The 17,821-nt window shown below is 36.4% G+C and overlaps 1 protein-coding gene across 3 annotated transcripts in view; it reads right to left on the bottom strand.

Moving 5' to 3' along the window:
- Window positions 1–972: 972 nt before the first annotated feature.
- LOC102237880 (potassium voltage-gated channel subfamily H member 7) overlaps window positions 973–17,821 on the bottom strand; it is a 43,978-nt gene continuing 27,129 nt past the window's right edge. Inside the window, exons 7-15 of one of the 3 annotated variants that reach the window (XM_023336880.1) lie at window positions 16,989–17,388; window positions 16,626–16,826; window positions 14,450–14,704; window positions 10,783–10,988; window positions 10,176–10,263; window positions 9,882–10,043; window positions 8,111–8,267; window positions 5,213–5,393; window positions 973–4,256 (exon numbers count right to left, since the gene is read on the bottom strand). In XM_023336880.1, the coding sequence (XP_023192648.1) occupies window positions 3,966–4,256; window positions 5,213–5,393; window positions 8,111–8,267; window positions 9,882–10,043; window positions 10,176–10,263; window positions 10,783–10,988; window positions 14,450–14,704; window positions 16,626–16,826; window positions 16,989–17,388 (1,941 nt within the window). In that variant the 3' untranslated portion in view covers window positions 973–3,965. Of the gene's footprint in view, window positions 4,257–5,212; window positions 5,394–8,110; window positions 8,268–9,881; window positions 10,044–10,175; window positions 10,264–10,782; window positions 10,989–14,449; window positions 14,705–16,365; window positions 16,449–16,625; window positions 16,827–16,988; window positions 17,389–17,821 lie in introns of those variants that run through there. The other 2 variants (XM_023336882.1, XM_023336881.1) reach the window with 2 other exon arrangements.

Below are 17,821 nucleotides of genomic sequence, written 5' to 3'. Positions count from 1 at the left end.
GAAGGATTGAGACTGGAGGTAATATTTTTTCTGTAATTAACTGCAAAGAGATACTTGTATATAGATTAATGGCAAAGAAAGTGGTGTGTTTAAAGCATTACATTATATAATTAAGGCTATCCAATCTCAATTTACAGAACAGTGCAGTGTAAAGTAAGATACTTCTTACATTGTGTTTGGCTTAGGAGTGACTTTACAGAAGAACTGTGACAGATATATTCCATGTCTTGAAAATGTCTGTTTATAGCTGCATTTCAAGTCTAGCAAATCTCTTCCAAACCCTTGAATGGGTTTTGCTTCAAAATCTTCCCAAGACTTTGGTTATCCCTTTTACTGTTAGCAGCCTTTTCTACTCCACATTTTCCTTCCACTCAACTTCCCTTTGACGTGCAGCCTGTTTTAGAAATTACTGCTTGTGGATTACCTGTCCTGTGCCATGTGTTTGTTACTGTCTGGTGGAAAATTGTGAAATCAGCTGTTTTGCTTATTGTTGTGTAGGCAGTTGCATGACATTCCTGCACAAAAACCATCTTTCATTATATTCTAATTTTCTGAAAAAATAAATTTTGGACTTTTAAAGAAACAGTTGAAATATATCAGTATTTGTGTAATTTAGCAAGATGCACTTGAATGCCCTAATATATAAAACCTTTTGAATGAAAAAAAGAATTCTGCATTTTTTCCTTGACTGTATATTGTGGTTTGAAAACTCAATTTAGACTCCAGTAATTTACTTTGGAATGAATCCTTTTTCCTACACATATGTTTTATTTAGGCACTTTTGATCAAAAGTAGGCTGACTTATTAATCCATATCAAAGCAAAAAAACTTAAATACAAACCATTTAGGCATCAAATTTAATCTGAAATAACAATGATAACACTGTTTTTAAAACAGAATAAATCAACATGTTGCAGAACACAGAGGAATGGAGAAAATTAATAATTTAAAATAAATAGTGAAAGACACAACTTCAACACTTTTTCATTTATTGCTTCCATAGTTTCAAAACAAGCATTATCTATTGTTTTACAGAATCTCATAAATAAATGATAGAGTAAAAAATACTATTTACATCATACAATAATATATTATTTATTTTACAGCTGCTCCATAATATTTAGTAAGGTAGATATTATCCCAAATAACATGGGCATATAATGGGATTCATGAATGTGATTTTGTTACTTATAAAGATGGCTGACTCATCATTTGGACTGGTTGTATAGGTACAAGTCCCTGTTTGGAGCCTTCTTTAGAACAGATCCTACTGTACGATTAAGTGAAATCCCATCTTTAATTTTGTCTTTTTCTGCCACATCATATCTTAACATACATAAAAAAAAACACATGAATGCTGACATCATTTTATGTTGTGCTACTTTGGGCTTGAAATCAGTGCAAAACAGTATATAAATAGAATTTACAACACATGCACTGCATCGTACTTGCGTGTCCGAGGCAGGGATAACAGCAGATAATCCTCAAATCTGCATGTTATGATATTTGCTCAAACAAGCATGCACGGTACATTCTGGTTACTATAGTACAGTAGGTGCACATCAGTGATTGCAATAATAATAATGCACATCATTTAAATATATAGTGTACTGTGATGTATGTTGCAGTGCAATTATCCATAGCCCCTGAGTCACACTGCAAAGAATATAGGCATACAGCTAAGGATGAGAAAACTGTTCACAAACCTCAGTAGTAATGCTGAATCGCTCTAAAAGTTCTAGGAAATAGTTTGTGTAACCCACACAGTATTCAGACTACAGTATAGATGGGGTATAATGATCAGATTCAGCTGTGACTGTTAAGGGTATCCATGTAGTCAGTATCATGCGATATCCCCTGTCCCAGGAGAGGAATTTTGCAGAATGCGTTTTTTTTTTCTTTTCCCCGCTGGCTTGTCAGACCCTTAGTGTCAGGTACTATGCAGAGATTTCAGAAAATGGAAAAAGAACCGCTGCGTCATCATTTTCCCTGCTGTAACAAAGTCACCTCCTCACACTTCAGGTTCTAATGAGGACACAAAGCAGTGCCAGGCCTTGTGTTGGCTCACGCCCTCAGTTTCAAAGTCTCAGGCTGCAGAGGGTCAACAGTTTGAACAAACATCTGTGCTCACCAGCTGCCTACCAGACTTGAAGAGACTGACGGCCTGTCAACAACCGGCATTAACAATGTTGGCCAAAAGCTTCATTTTTTTGTCCTTGCTTTTTGCTTGAAACATTAACAATGATTGATAAAGTGCTACATGATTTGGCAGCAGGTTATACAGTAGATGCGTCCTAGTGAGTTATTAGAAAAATCACATGCTGGCCATTTTATTAGGTACACCTTTTGTGGCAAAGATTCATCAAGGTGCCAAAACCATGATTTTGATTCATATTGACATGACAGCATCATGCAGTTACTGCAGATTTGTCAGCTGCACATTCATGAAGCAAATCTCATGTTCTACCACATCCCAAAGGTGCTTTCTTAGATTGAGGGTTGTTGACTGTGGAGGAAGGTGGAGTTGAATGAACTCATTGTGATGTTCAAAACAGTTGGAGATGATTTGGGTGTTGTTACTCTGAGCTTTATCCTCCTGGAAGAAGTCGTCAGAAGAGGGGTATGTTATGCTCATAAAGAACATGGTCAGCAATAGTACTCTATGCCTATGCTGGTTAGACAATGTTCATTTGGTACCCAGAAATTATCTCCAATACACCACCACCAACTTTAACTGTTGATGCGAGACAAGATGAATTCAAACTTTGATATTTACACCAAATTCTGACCCTACAATTTAAATATCCCTGCTGAAATTGTGACTCATTGGACCAGCCCACAGCTTTCCAACCTCATATTGTTTAATCTTGCTGAGCTTATGCTAACTATCCTCATTTCAAAATCCTGAGTATCCATGGATTACCGGTGCATTGGTAGCTTTCTGCTACCAGTGCACTCTTCTTTTCTACACAAGTGGCAGCCTGGCAGCAAACACCTGTCAGCTCGACTTACTTATGTCTTGCTTTTAATCCTATCTCTGCATTTAGGGAGTTTGTGTGACTCCCTGTCACCATCACTGTCTCCATCTGCCAGATCAGAAAAAAAATATATATATTTTTAACAGTCAGTGATATTTTTCCGAAAATCTCACAAAAAGATGTTTATCAATCCCTCAAAAAACAAGATTTTAAATATAAAATGATTTGAGTCAAGTTTTGGAACAACTGACACGAGAGTAAATAAAAAACCTTGTATGTGGTGAAATAACGCAGAAGTTGCTGGTTTCTATGAGAGACCAGCAATTGTGTGAGGTAGGTCAGTCAGGTTTTCTTGTTTAGAACTGTTACAGAGTGACACATTGCTCTCTGATTGTCACATTGGTTTTCCCTGTATTGGTAAATAAATGTGTTAATGGTAAGACTGGTGACCTACCATACTAGGTAGGTCACCACTAGTGACCATCTAGATGGTAGATGGTTGCTACCATCTATTGATAGTAGCAACCATCTACCATCAGTAGATGATTGCTCTTCATTCTGGTTGACCCTGATCTGTTGTCCCACTCTTATGGAACTGACTGTGAAAGCTAAAGTGGAATATTAGGAACAATCTTACAAAACTCTTAATATGCGAACTATCTTTGCTCTAATAAAACCAACTGTTAATGACAATAAAAAAGTTGTCGTGGATTTTTAGGATAAAATGAGTTCACGTTTAAATATCTTTTTTAAAAAGTGCCAAAATATGCAACTCTTGTTAGTTTCCTTCTTCCAAAAGGACAGGAAGAGAGGGAAAGAAACATTTTCACCACATGCACAATGAAATATATTCTCCTTTCTTTAACATAGCCACTTTAAGAGGCAGATGTCTGTGCCAGCATGCTGATAAAACAAACAAACAAAAGAGTGCTACTTATTAATTACAGCATAATAATTCCAATATTATCATATGGTGCTGCTGAGAATTTATGTCCTGGGAACCTCAGAGTCTGAGACATGTCTGTGGTGTCTTTCTGAGGCGTGGTCAGGGCCAGAGGGAAGCGCAGAAGAGCAGGAGGCAGATGAGGTTTGAGTTGGAAGAGGGATCAGCGCTGGCTGTTGATGTACTGGGATCTGTTGTTCTTGCTGATGCATGTCTGCATGTCTTTGTTGAAAAAATGCTGTAAGGCTGTCCTCTATGGGTGCATTCACAATGGCCATGCTGGACACTGAGTCTTTGGATTCCTCAATGGTGCTCTCCAGTTTTTGGCTGAGGCCCTGAGAATAAAAATGAAGACATTGAAAATAGGCTTAGCATCTCAAACATACTGTGTGCTCTATATTTGCAATTCATACAGTCTCTTGCAAAAAAATATTTTTTTTTTCACATTTTGTCATGGTACAACCAGAAACCTGTGACAGAACGAAACAAAGTTCGTATTTGTGAGGTGAAAGAAAGATTATTCCGTTTTTAAATGCTTTACAGATAAAAATTGGTGAAGTTTTTGCAGCCTCTAAAACATTTTCTTTGGGGATGGCCCCTACATTTAGCTGCACCCACCTTCTCATCAACTTTTAGCATCCTTAGAGTATTTGTTTTACAATGTGGGTAGTGAGTGTAGGTAAAATGAAGTTTTCTGTAATTTTGTGTTTTGTACTCAGGCTACAAGAAAATCTATTTTGCTATTATCAACTAGAGCACCCTCTTCCACTTGTTTTTATTTTCAACTACCAAGCTTTGTGACTAACTTTAAGACAAACTTCTAATCCCTTTCTTTCAACAATTGTTTTTTTTTTTCTTGCCACCTTTTCATACAGGCTGAATTTGTTATTGCAAAGTTGTCCTGTTGACAGATTCCTCCACCTGAGTTGCTAAGACTAATATTGACAAAAAAAAACTCTGGGGCCTATAGGTAAGCAAGATTTATCTTCAAATTACTTTGTACACAGGGATGTTACTTACTAATTAAGTGACCTGTAAAGCTTGTGTTAGTTGTCTACACAAGTGTACTACTAATTAATTTCATAGAGGGGTATCAGAGTAAAAAAATATATATAAAATCCATGTCACACTTTTTGGATTTCACCTATTGCTACTTGTTGAAATATATTAGAAAAAATCCCAACGCAAACATAGAAGATTATGGTTGCAGCTTGACTTAATGTGATAACGTTCAAACAACATAAATACTTAAGCAAAATTTCAGACTTTTGAATGAAGAAAGCCTTCATACTTGAGTGTCTGTATGGCTGAATAAATGGCTTGCAGACAGAGCAACTGGCTGAACCTTCACAGCGGATCTTTGATATTCTGGACTGGCTGTCACAGTGCTGTAGGCGGGGGGTCCTAGAGTCGGCTGTCTCTGCAGCATCTGCAGGATGGTTTGAATATCTGATATCAAGTGCGACTCCAACCTGAAAAAGACCCAAAACAATGAATTAGCATTACCAAAACAAGAAAAGCTGAATGTATAATTCTGGGTGAGTCTAATAAAGGCTAAAAACACCCGGTGCATGTCACTGAGCGGTAGATGGAGCTTATGTGCTCTTTTCTGGAGGACTGATGAAGAGAATGTAAAGGTGTGGAAACACATGCTGGAAGACTAATACTGCTCCAGCAAGCAGTGATAATGAGCTTTGTGTGGGAGGTGTGTTCACCATTTATTGTGCAAATTTGTTTATTATATTTGTTAAGTCAATCTAATTAGGACCAGATATCACTCAATTATTTTATCTGAGGTACAATGAATTTCATAAGCATATTCCCTTTTATGTAACAAACTGATTTTGAGGGGCAGAGAGGGGGGAGTGAGTGTGTGTGTGTGTGTGTGTGGGGGGGGGGGTTATTTTCAAGAAGCTTTCACAGAAAATATTACATCACCCCTTTTCGTTCCTCTGCCATATGCTTTCAGACATGTTAAGCCAGAAAAAACTCAACATGACAGAAAAGTGCTGCTGATCCTGCAGCCAGTGTGCATTAGGGAGAAAATAAGGTCAGGTATAGTGCAGTGGATGAGATGTTTTATTTGTGCACTGTAAAACGAGTTATCCTAGTTTTCAGGAACCATGACACCTTCTCACATGCGCTGCTACAATCCCAGCTAAAAATAACTCATGCAGTTCAGGTGGCTACAGTATATATGGACGATGTTACTCCTCATTCACAAAACGGTGAGAATAAAATGTCTGTTTATAGAAAACAGCCTGGAAAAACATTGATTATATTTTAAACTTTTCTTTCAGACTTTGTCCTTAGTCATCACTTTCTTTCTTCTCTGTTCTATTTAACACCTCTTAAAAATAGCACAGACTTTGCTCCAACTCATTCTCAAGTTTAATATGCTGTGGTTCTGTGGAGATGCAGTATATCCTGCTTCCAGTAGATCCAGCCTCCCACTCTGATTCCTACAACAGATTCTGCCAGCTTGTTGTCTTCCTCCACCTACTCATGAACATGCAATGCTCGGTTTCTGTCCTTTTAACAGTGTGGGAGGTGACAATGTAAAAATATTATGAACCACAGTATGTCATCCTTAAAGGAAAGTAGTGAAAAAACAACTTTGAAGTGGTAGTTGCATAAATATGGTTTCTGCCTCTTCTTCCCCCAGTGTCAGCTGAATATTTTTCTTAAATAGCTTTATGTTCAAGGTGACCACACAACGTAGAAGTCAATAATTGTCACTTAGCATAATATGTGCATTTATGCCTATTTTCATCACTTTAAACATTAAGAATGTTTATTTTGCTAATTAGTCCAGGTTGCAGGTGTGCACTTTCAATGCATTTGGTTAGTTTGTCTTTCATATACTGGTGTTCAATGATCTACAAGGTCCCTGGGAGCCTTGGCCAAACCAAAAATGGTGGCCAGGTTTCAAAGCAGCTATATAAAAGAGGGGCTTATTGGATTGCACCGCTAGCTCACGCTAAAGAGGCATAAATGTGTATTCTTTAGTTTAAGTAGCTTTTTGTATGTTGTTAGCAGTTTGTATTTAGGGTCCATGTCCAAGTTTTGTTAGAGATATGAATCATCTTGTGTTTCGTTACCCCTTGTCAGATTTATTTCAGGTTGGTAAGTTCAGTTTTGTCTGTGTTCAGGTTTGTTCATTTGGCATCTTTCAGAGGCTATGGAGTGATTTGTTTGTGTAAATATAACATCAGAGTTACATAAAAGAAGCTATGTTTTTTTTTTTACATGACGTTTCCCAACTCAACTTTCAAGCTGTAGTGGCTGTTTTTATTTTCTCCTATTTTTTCTCTGCTATCTCTAATCAAATTTAAGATCACCTGTGTGAATTGCGTTTGTAATTTCAATGTTTTTACCTTATGATGCAAACATGTACGAAAAATATATTTTGGAAATTTCTTTAGTAGCACAAATTTGTTATGTCACTCTGAAATTTAGGACATTTTTGGAACTATCCTCTGGCTTATGCATTGTCATACACAGGGTTTAAAAATAGTTAATGGGCACTTATTATGATGCTTCCTTCAATTTTGCATTGCCCATAAGTCTATTCTAGTCTAATGGCCTCACCACATCTTATAACCTATAATGTTCTTAGAAATTCATCACCATAGAAGTTTATGTGTAATCTGTAAAACTAAATGAGCAATAATTCATTTTTCTAACCCTGACCTAAGCCATTAATCAATGGAAAATCTCTAGACATTAGCATCAGCACCAGCTGACCTGTTTTCTAGAGGGTAAATTCACATCGCCTGACAATTACTCGTAACTTGTTCAGTTTTTATCTACATATAGCTTTAGCATCTAACTTTGTAAATTTTGCATGCACTTCAACAACTTTTAGCTATGTTAGGTTTGTTCTTATTTTTTCTGATTTAGATTAATTCTCACTCTTTGCTATTGTGCCTCACCACATATAAATATAGGTGCCCTGAGATTTCTGTCCTATATCTGTCCAAACAAAGATAGCAGCTGCAACCTCCACTTCATTAAAAGAATGAATAGAAAAAAATCCACACATATTTCTATCTATATCTTTGTTAAAAAAACAAAACAAAAAACATATGTTTGTATGAACAAATAAAGTTTCCACTCCAATTAATTCATAGAGTACGGCAGAAAAATTAGGATGGACCTTTATTTTGCTGACTCTAAAAATTTGTACCTGTTTAAGTGCTCCTGAAGCTGACCTAAGCGTTGTTCCACCTCGCCGTATGTGATTTCGCTGGCAGAATTATCGTCCTCTCTCTGGTCCTGGATCTGTGCTGACTCATCCAGGTAGTCCTCAGGCTTCTTACAGGCCCATTTATCACAGCGCAGATCTGGACAACCACACCAACACATGTGCTTTACATTTTTCATATGTGGCTCAGAACAACGTTCTCACCACACAAAAAGAAAACCAAAATAGAACGTAATTAATCTTTGCTCCAGAGCTGTGTGTAGGTTTGTCCTTGTAATCTATCAAGCTTTTGTTGCAGGTGGACTCTGCAACAAATGTTTGCCCTGTTGTTATCTCTGCTGGGCACACGGCAGTTTCCTGCCGGCTGTCCTGTGATATGTGCTGTGCCCCCTTTTGTGGGTTTAAACAACGACCAGGCTAGTTCAACAATTTTATCTGAAAGAGTCTTCTTTGCAGGTGGGTTTGTCAAAGCATGAGCTGCACAGATTAAATGCAGACCAGTCTTCAGATTTTTTTCACTCAGATCTCCAACTGCCTTCAAAGGAGAGAATAACTTTTTCTGAAAAGGAACCTCAAGATGACTGGAATAGGTTGTCTTTGGGGTCCATATTTTAGATTATAATAAATAATACTTTTTTGCAGGGGTGTAATGATAAACAAATTTCTAGCTAATATTTTCAGTTCAACTCTTTCAAATTAGCTCATTTGTCTACTCAACAAAAACCTCCTTGTTTTAAACCTGAACATAAGCAGAATGTTTGTTTAATGCATCCATCACTCTACTTTGAAAAATGTCACCAAATAGTACCAAAGCATAACAAAACAGAAACATTGCCCACCTATAGTTAAATTCTGCTATTTGAGACAATTAAGCAACTAAGCAATTAATAACTTATTGTAACCTTTCATGGTCTTCTTAGTCGATAGTATTCCAATCTTCCTGAAGGTCATTCAAATGTTTTGTTCTTCAGCTCATTCATCAATAATTTTCAAATTTGTTAGAGAATTATTCTTGTGTGTGTGTTAATCCATCTAATTCTGACCGATGAATCATTCACTCGTAAAAAAGCTCCTTTTAATCCAAACAGATGAACCAGCATTGTGTCCACACATAACAGACAGCTTTGCAAAGGACCAATTTAGTTTGAATTCAATTTTTTGATAGCTGATGGGCTGATTGTCAAAACTGTTAGTTAAGTTTATGAACACTACTCAATAGAGTTTGACGATTTTATTCTAGCATAATAAATGATTTCCAAATAGGTATTAGCATCATGTGAAGGAGGATTCATCTCTCAAGTCCTGTTTCAGATCTTTGTTAGACTTTTTCCCCTGCGCTTATTAAGACTTTTCACTGCTGATAGTTTTTTCAAGCCATATACTTTTTCCTTTGTGTCCTCTATTTGCCTGGTTTCTTCAGTTTTTAAGTACACACTGCAGAATCAGCTGTCATGTTCTGATGCAAAAACCAGACAATCAATTAGGACTCCAAAGAAAAGCTTTGGGAACTTTCAGAAAACCTAGAGAACAAATGATCAATACAAATGTAAAAGATCACAAGAAAGTCTGACTTCCTGGAAATAAAAATCAATGCCAAGACATTTGTCAAAAAAATTGGGAGGTCAAAGTACATTTTTAAAATCACACACCCATTCATCTTTAAGGTCATATCCACTTCAAACCCAGTAAATTCTCAGAAATAGCTTGCAGATAAAATTACTTCTCTACTACAGTTATAAATAGGTTATCTTACCTTCTATAGAGGGTCTTCTGTCTAAGCCGTCTCTCACAATAAGGTCCGAGTCCAGGACTGGAACACTGAGTGAGGAAGAACCCAGGGCCACTGAGCACTTTTTCAGGCAGGAGTTAGAGCCTTTCTCTTTTTGAATATCCTTATCTGCTTCTTTGTTTTCCTCTGAGGGAAATTAATCAAGAAGTCAGTGGGAAAAACAACAGGGTATATTTCACATAGATCACAGATTCTTATAAAACAACAATAAAGAGCACATTTCTAATAGTTGTGAATGCTTTGCAAGTCTTTTCTAACCTGTAGGTATATCTGGGGTGAACGAGATTCTTCTTTTCATGCTTCTATTATCATCAGCATCTGGATCACCCTCTTGGACACCAACAGACTAAAAAGAGTAGATTGAATTAACTAAATAAAATGGTCAATATTTTTAATAATTCAGAAGTTGTGCAAAAAGGTTAGAATCTAACAAATGTTCAATAGTTGAAAACTCAAAACACCGTTCTGTTCAGAAGTTTAAGTATGCTCATAACTGGCAAAAAGTCATACATATTTTAATTACTTTTAAGCATTTGTTTTAGTGGGTCAGACTGAAGATAAAACATACAACTTTTTTGATTTACAAAAACAACTGAGTTGGGTGCACAAGTTGGAATTTATTGTAGGGGAACTGTGTGGTTTAATTTTAGCAAGCTGAAGAAAAAAACTCAAGCATCTATTTCTTGATTTTAGAACTCACTTGAGTAATTTGTTGCAATTTGTTGTGTAATTCCACAGCAAAAGAAGAAGGGCTCAACTGTAAAATTAATGGCCCAAAAAATAATTACACAGATAAACTTAAGGAGCATACACAAACTTATGAGTGAATCTGTGTGTTTTCTTAAACGGCTTTAAGCATTTCAACCTTTGTTGGATCATCTCTGAGGTTGAAGGTAAGCTCCAGGTTGTTGAAGAAATAGTCAGAGAATTCTGGGTACATATCCAGCACCTCCAGCAGGTCTTCTCTCTGAATGGTACTCAGGTCGCAGTAACACAGAGCACGCACATCTGCATTGGACTTCCCAGGTGTGGTGTAAAGATGGATCATTTCTCCAAATATATCATTTTTTCCTGTTAAGGGTACACAAGAGATACAATTAGCAAAAGGGAGAAATACTTCCTCTTTACCTATGTGCTGACACAGAAGAATTTGTGTTAGATTTCCAGTGGGACATCTAACTGTTTGTTGTTTATCTCCAAAGGGCAGAGGAGGTGCTTCTTTTTTGTGGTTAATGAAAATCAAACTGGGTCTCCTCTCTCTGAAGATGTTCTCCCAAGGCCTGGGCATCAGCTGCCTTTCTATCTTTGATCCATTATTCATCCTGAGGAATACGCACCAACACAAATCAACTTTGATGTGAGGTAAAAGAGAGGGCTGCTGGTGATTGACACACATTACTTGTTGTGCACTTCAAAGGAAATATTTGAGTAGGAGACAGCGCCTAATAAAGCCAGTTCTTCAGCAAACTCTCATAATATCATGGAATCTGCTGTACAATAGGCTTAGTTTTCAATAGGTGATACAAAAACATCCCCTTTACAAAAATAGAGACCCATTTCTGCAAAGGACAAGAGGTCTAGTCTAAAGGCCATCATGAAAAATCCCTTTGTTGCAGTGTGGGGTTCACTAAATGCCAACTGTGTAAGCAGGGGTTCAGGAAAAAGAGATATGATACGCTGGCTGCCAGTGCTCCGTTCACAGCACGCACCAGACACTTTTCTACTGCAGAGGCAAACCGCACACAGAGTGATACATTTCTCCCCAACAAGCAGCTCTCAACACAAGGATTTAGATAATTGTTAGCGCAGCAGACTAATTTCACACCAATGCAACCAGCTTTACATTAGTAGGAGAGAAAAAAAAGTGTCTGGGCATTATGAGCATATCCAGTATAAGGTATAGACTTAATGAAGATAGAAAAAAACAACAACATAACATTCCATGTCTCCAAATTAGAGGAAAAAAATCACTATTGACCACAGTATATAGTGCCTTACAAGAACTTTTTTCACATTTTCATGTAATAACCCCCTATATCAGAGCATTGTTCATACAAGTCATCTGAAAATGGAAAGCTTTTGTCAAAACTGCAGACCAAGACAGGGAAAGCATTATTCAAAAAAACAGCTAAGAGGCCCATGGTAACTTTAGAGTATCTGCATAGAACCACAGGTCAGCTGGGGAAATATGTTGAGCAGGCAACTATTAGTCATCTCCTCCAGAAATGTTGCCATTATAGAAAATTGGCAAGTTTGTTCAATTGCTGTGAAGAAGCCAAATCCCACCCCACATGCAGGTAGCCACATGCTACACAGAGACCTAAATCTAATTAAGGATGTTTGGCACAAGCTGAAAATTGATGTTTAGCGATCTTAAAAACTGACCTAAATTCTGATGTTTTGCAAAGGAAAAATGGCAAACCATGTGCAAAGGTTGTCAAGACATATCCTTGAAGATTTATAGCTGGAATTGCATCCAATTCTGACTCTACCAAATATTCTCTCAAGGGGCTGAATACAATTAATATCACACTTTTCAAACAATCATTTGTAAATATTTATTTTAGAAAACCTGATATCTTTTTTTTTCCACTAAACAATTAGGTACCTTCTTTTGATCTGTTCCATTAAATCACCATATAATACATTAAACTTTGTGGTTGTAACGTAAACAAATAAAAAAATCTGTTTATATTTGCATTTGGTTAAAAATGTCATCTTATCGTATTAATGCTGTTTGTAGTAGAAAAATATTTATTAAAGTCTTTACAGTAATCAAGACATTTGTTTTCATGCCAACTTTTAGTTGTCAAATAACTGTTTTAAGTACAAAGATATTCGGGGATACAGTGAAAACTTTAACTGAACACATCTGAATATTTTTTTTTACAAATCAGAATTCTGCATAGATATCCAGATTTTCTCTTCCAACCAAACAGTTGGGAAGAGAACGGCTCAGGAGGTAAATGTGTTAACCTCCTGAGCCGTCAAGCTGCACTCCTCTAGCAAACCTGGCTCAGTGTTATCAGTAGGCTTCATGTGTTGCTGCTGAATGTGAGCTGTCTACCCTGTTGTGGTTTTCCTGCTTTTGCTGCAGCTGTCACAATACCAGCAAAGAAGCCAATGGCGATATGGTGGCTCTCCCTTACAGAGCCATCAAAGAGATGAGAAGTGTAATGCTACTTTTTGCAGCCTAAATGAGACAAAGCTGTTGTACCATGCAACATAAATATGCACAATGTTAGTGTGATGCACATTATTATAAATTGTTTCCAGCCAGGGAACGATTTATTATTAGATTCAAGCCCAGTGACAGTGATGTGAGTGCTAGCACAGACTGTAAAGTCACTGACCTGATCTTGATGCAGCCTTGCCTAAATGTGTGGGAGTTGTGTCGGAAAGTGAGTCCACAGAAATCTGTATTCCCTAAAATGGAGAATCTCCTAGTAATTTTCCTGATATCCTAATGGAAGTACTGTAGTTGCTCCTTCAAATAAATAATATTTTCCACCTCTACCATTTCTCCATTGTCTGTATCATGTATGCTACAACAAGTGGTTTTAGTGTCTTTATAGTTTTGTGTTATTTATTTGATGAAATACTTCTAGCTTTTTGTTATTACAAAAATTACTGCTATTCTGATTGTGTTTCCCATTTCTGATAGGTGTGATTGGGGAGTTTCAGCATATTGGAATAGAACGGACTGTTTTCTTCACACACACATATAACCTGTAAATTTTATCTGCCATTATTTATCTATAATCCATTCCCTAACATTCTTATATATTCTGTATAATCTGTATAATCTGTGCATATAGCTTCCATATTTATATCTATACACAATATCTATATCTTTTGCTATAACCCCTTATAGTCCATCCATACATAGTCTTGTACATCTGTAAATAAATATTATATCTCGTAGAGCACTTCTGGATAGATGCAAACTACATCTCGTTCCTTGTACTTGTGACAGTGCAATGACAATAAAGTTGAATTCTATTCTATTCTATTCTAAAATAGAATATAATATACTTTATTTATCCTTAAGGAGATCAATAGTTTAATTTCTTTCAGTTTTCATGGGAAAACAGCTTTTACATGTAAAATTTTAAATTACAAATTCTACATTTGAACAAATAAAATTTCTTTTCAGAGGTTTCACTGTGTTTCCTGTTACAGGAGATAATATTGACATTTTGCAGATGATCAAAATGTCATCTTATTGCAAAAGAGTTGAGGATTTAATGTTTAACAGAGACTGTCACCACATGCATAAATCATTCAACTCTCTAGAAAAAGGTCAGACAAATACAATCTTTATGCAACTCAGTTTACACTGCCCACAGCATTGCAGTCCATCCATCCATCCATCCATCCATCCATCCATCCATCCATCCATCCATCCATCCATCCATCCATCCATCCATCCATCCATCCATCCATCAATCCATCCATCCACCAAATTAAAAAGAGCTATAATGGATTTTGCAAAACTGCAGTAAAAATAGTAAATTAAAATGTATATTTACCTAGAATGGCTACCACAATGTCATCCTTTAGTATCTCAATTGAGCCCCGTGACAGAAAGTAGAGAGCTGTTAGAACATCGCCGCTGTGGACCAGAGTGTCTCCAGGAGGAGCATGAGTGGTTCTGAAGCGCATGGCCAAGGCCCTCAAGCACCCTTTGGTTGCCCCTTGAAAAGCTTTACAGTTCTCTAGAAGATTTTTGTTAAGGTGGAGGCAGATATCTGCCTGCAGGCATTCAGGAAAACCTTTCAACACCTGTGACACACAAACAACTCTGTCAGCAAAATGCTCAAAAATAGTTTATATATCATACAGGAATGCTTTAATAATCTATGTCCTACAAAGTGGAAGCTGTCCTCAGTTACAAGACAAATAACTGCACTTTCACTAAGGAAGAAAAGGATATTGAGATTTGAAGATAGTACAATACACCAGAAAAAAACCACAAAAAAAAAACAACTGAGAAAGAATCCAACAGAAAATGCAAATTATAACATATTTTGTGAAATCAAGAATTAATTTCGCAAACTATACTAAAATAGTAAATAGCTCCTCAGAATCCATAGCTGTTGTAGTTTTTAAAATCTTTATGTGTTGATTCTTTACATTTTTTTGGCCTGTGCAGATTATGTACTTTGTAGACATTCCAGCAGCCAAAAGCACTAATGTGTCCATATTTGCTTATTTCATTATGTCATTTTGCTCACTAATACTATTATCTAAACCAATATGATGATCATTTTTATTTTACCAATCCAGTTCAAACATTTTTAATAGTAGGTTTTCAACTTAAAATATAAAACACTATATCACAATGTAAATGTACAAATAGAAATCGGCTAGTTTGAAAAAAAATAAAATATTTTATGGGACACTTTGATGAATTTAAGGTATCTAGCTAATTATTTAGTCCAAATCTCTGTCTATCTGACATGACTGACTTTTAGTCAAAGATGATTGCTATTGTTTGATCAATATGGAATTGAGTTGATCTATACATTTTATTCATGTATAGTAATATACAGTATATCTAACTAATTTTGTGTAGTACTTTGGTCAGCCAATGTTTATGTGCTGCAACAACAAACTACATAGATTTGAATCTTTTATAGATTTAAGTAAAATTTTCTTGCAGTGAACTGATTTATTTATTTAAGGATGTTTCAGAGAAAGTCAAATGAAACAGTTTCTTTATATTTTCTTTTTTTCTTTTTTATTATTTGTTGATCAAGAAGCTGACCAAAATGCATAACCTTTTATCTCATATGTCAAACATTTTATATTTTGAGCAGGCATCTTCATTCAGGGGTAATCTAGCTTACTTTGCTAAAAAGACTGAAGCATGGGCATGAAAACAGCTTAAGACTAAAGTGAACCATCTTAAAACAACTCCAATGTTAAAGAGGTCTTCATCTTGTTTTAATAACAGAACAATGAATATATTTTCAGTCAGCGAAAACAGTTAAATAGGGTAAAACTAAATTATTACTTTTCAATTAAGCCTTTGTAATAGTCTTTTTACATTTACAAAAGTCAGTTGGTTGCACATGTTCATATATTGCACATGTACAACAAACTGAGCCGTCCCGCACCCACTACTAGAGTTATGGTAAATCAAGTTATCTACAGCAATTAAGACATTAACCACTTATGACAACATAACAATCTGTAATTATATGGATTATTTCCAATCAGGTTTAAGCAAAATGTTAAAAAAAAGTACCGTAATAGTACTATGGTGGGAAAATATAAACATAATTTATATTATTTATCTGAATTACTAAGTATTTTTACCCATCCAAGTAGCATTCTAAATATAGCTCTAATAAAAAGAAAGTAAAACCATTTTAGCTCTGAATAAAATATTTAAATTTACCACGAATATATAACATGAACTCCAATAACATGAATTAAATGGCTTTGAAATACGATTATGTCTTTTCTTTAAGGAATATTCAAATAGATTATAGACAAAACAAATGGCGCAAATGGATGTACCTCCTGCTCTTACCAATGAGGAGATGACAGTCCAGATGTGGCGCAAAGGAAAGAAAGAAAGCTCTTTTTAGCATCCTAAACAGTCATTAATGCAAGGACGGATAAATGCAAGTATTTCTTTTTATTTATTTATTTTTTGGTTGGTTGATTGGTTATTCTTTTTTTAAATTTTTTTATTTACCGTGTTCATGTCAATGCCATTGGTGTAGGTCCATGAGTGCTGGAAGTACTCTTCTAACCGTTGCCTGAGAGGGTTTGGGATCTGGTGAAAGCGGATAAACTCCTTGACCCGTAACATTTGAGCATGGTAGCGGGCTGTCCCAGAGTACAGTCTCTGGATGATGGCAGAGACGTTTCCAAAAATACTGGCATACATGAGGGCTGAAATAAAGACACTGATCAAAAAAGGTGCTGGAACTTAGAACATAATTTAAACAATATTTATAAGAACAGAGATACATTAATCAAGGCTTATGCCTAATAAAATCAAGAGGGTTAAATGTAAATGAGAAAAAACAAAGATGGATAAGCAGCAATACTTACAACCAATTAACATGACACATATGGAAAAGATCTTCTCTGAGTTGGTATTGGGGGAAACATTCCCAAAGCCCACACTTGTGAGACTGCTGAAAGTGAAGTAAAGGGCGGTGACATACTTGTCCTTGATGGAGGGACCAGAGTTAGGATCGCTGTAGTTGTATCTCTTCCCTATGGACAATGCCAAATTGTCGAGCCAGCCAATCTTGTGCTCTAGGTAGGGCTTCTCCACATTGCCGATAGCATACCATATACAGGCCAGCCAGTGGGCAATTAGGGCAAAGATACACATGAGCAACATCAGAACAGCAGCTCCGTACTCAGAGTAACGGTCCAGCTTTCTTGCGACACGCACCAATCGTAGGAGCCTCGCTGTCTTTAGCAGGCCAATGAGAGTGGTTGTCTGCAGAAAATCCACATGAAGAAAGACTGTCAGCACTTACGTGGCAGTAGTCTGTATGTTAGCATTATCAATTCAAATTACAGTCAGTCTGCACTTTCCTGGAAATTACGTCATCTTATACATAGACAAAGAATGAAATGCATAATGACACAGTATTAAGTATCATGGTTGAGTGATGCTTGATTTGGCTAAAGTTAGGGTCAGTACACCCTCAGATGTGGTGACATGGATAAAGAGCCGTAATACTGAAAGATCCAGCATCGTAAGAACCCAGGAACAAAATAAACATGTCAGCGGTACCTCTGAACACTACATGGATAGTGTGATACTTTATTGAACTGAGCTGCTGATCAAAGTTAATTAAACAATCAATGGAGCTAAATACAGGCCAATTCTGGCAGAAAGCTGCAAACGCTATATAATACTCCTTAGC

The sequence above is a fragment of the Xiphophorus maculatus genome, chromosome 7, assembly GCF_002775205.1.
Source record: "Xiphophorus maculatus strain JP 163 A chromosome 7, X_maculatus-5.0-male, whole genome shotgun sequence".
In the NCBI taxonomy this organism is placed as follows: Eukaryota; Metazoa; Chordata; class Actinopteri; order Cyprinodontiformes; family Poeciliidae; genus Xiphophorus; species Xiphophorus maculatus.
Note: the sequence above shows the minus strand (reverse complement) of the source record. Positions and strands in the feature narration are given on the sequence as shown.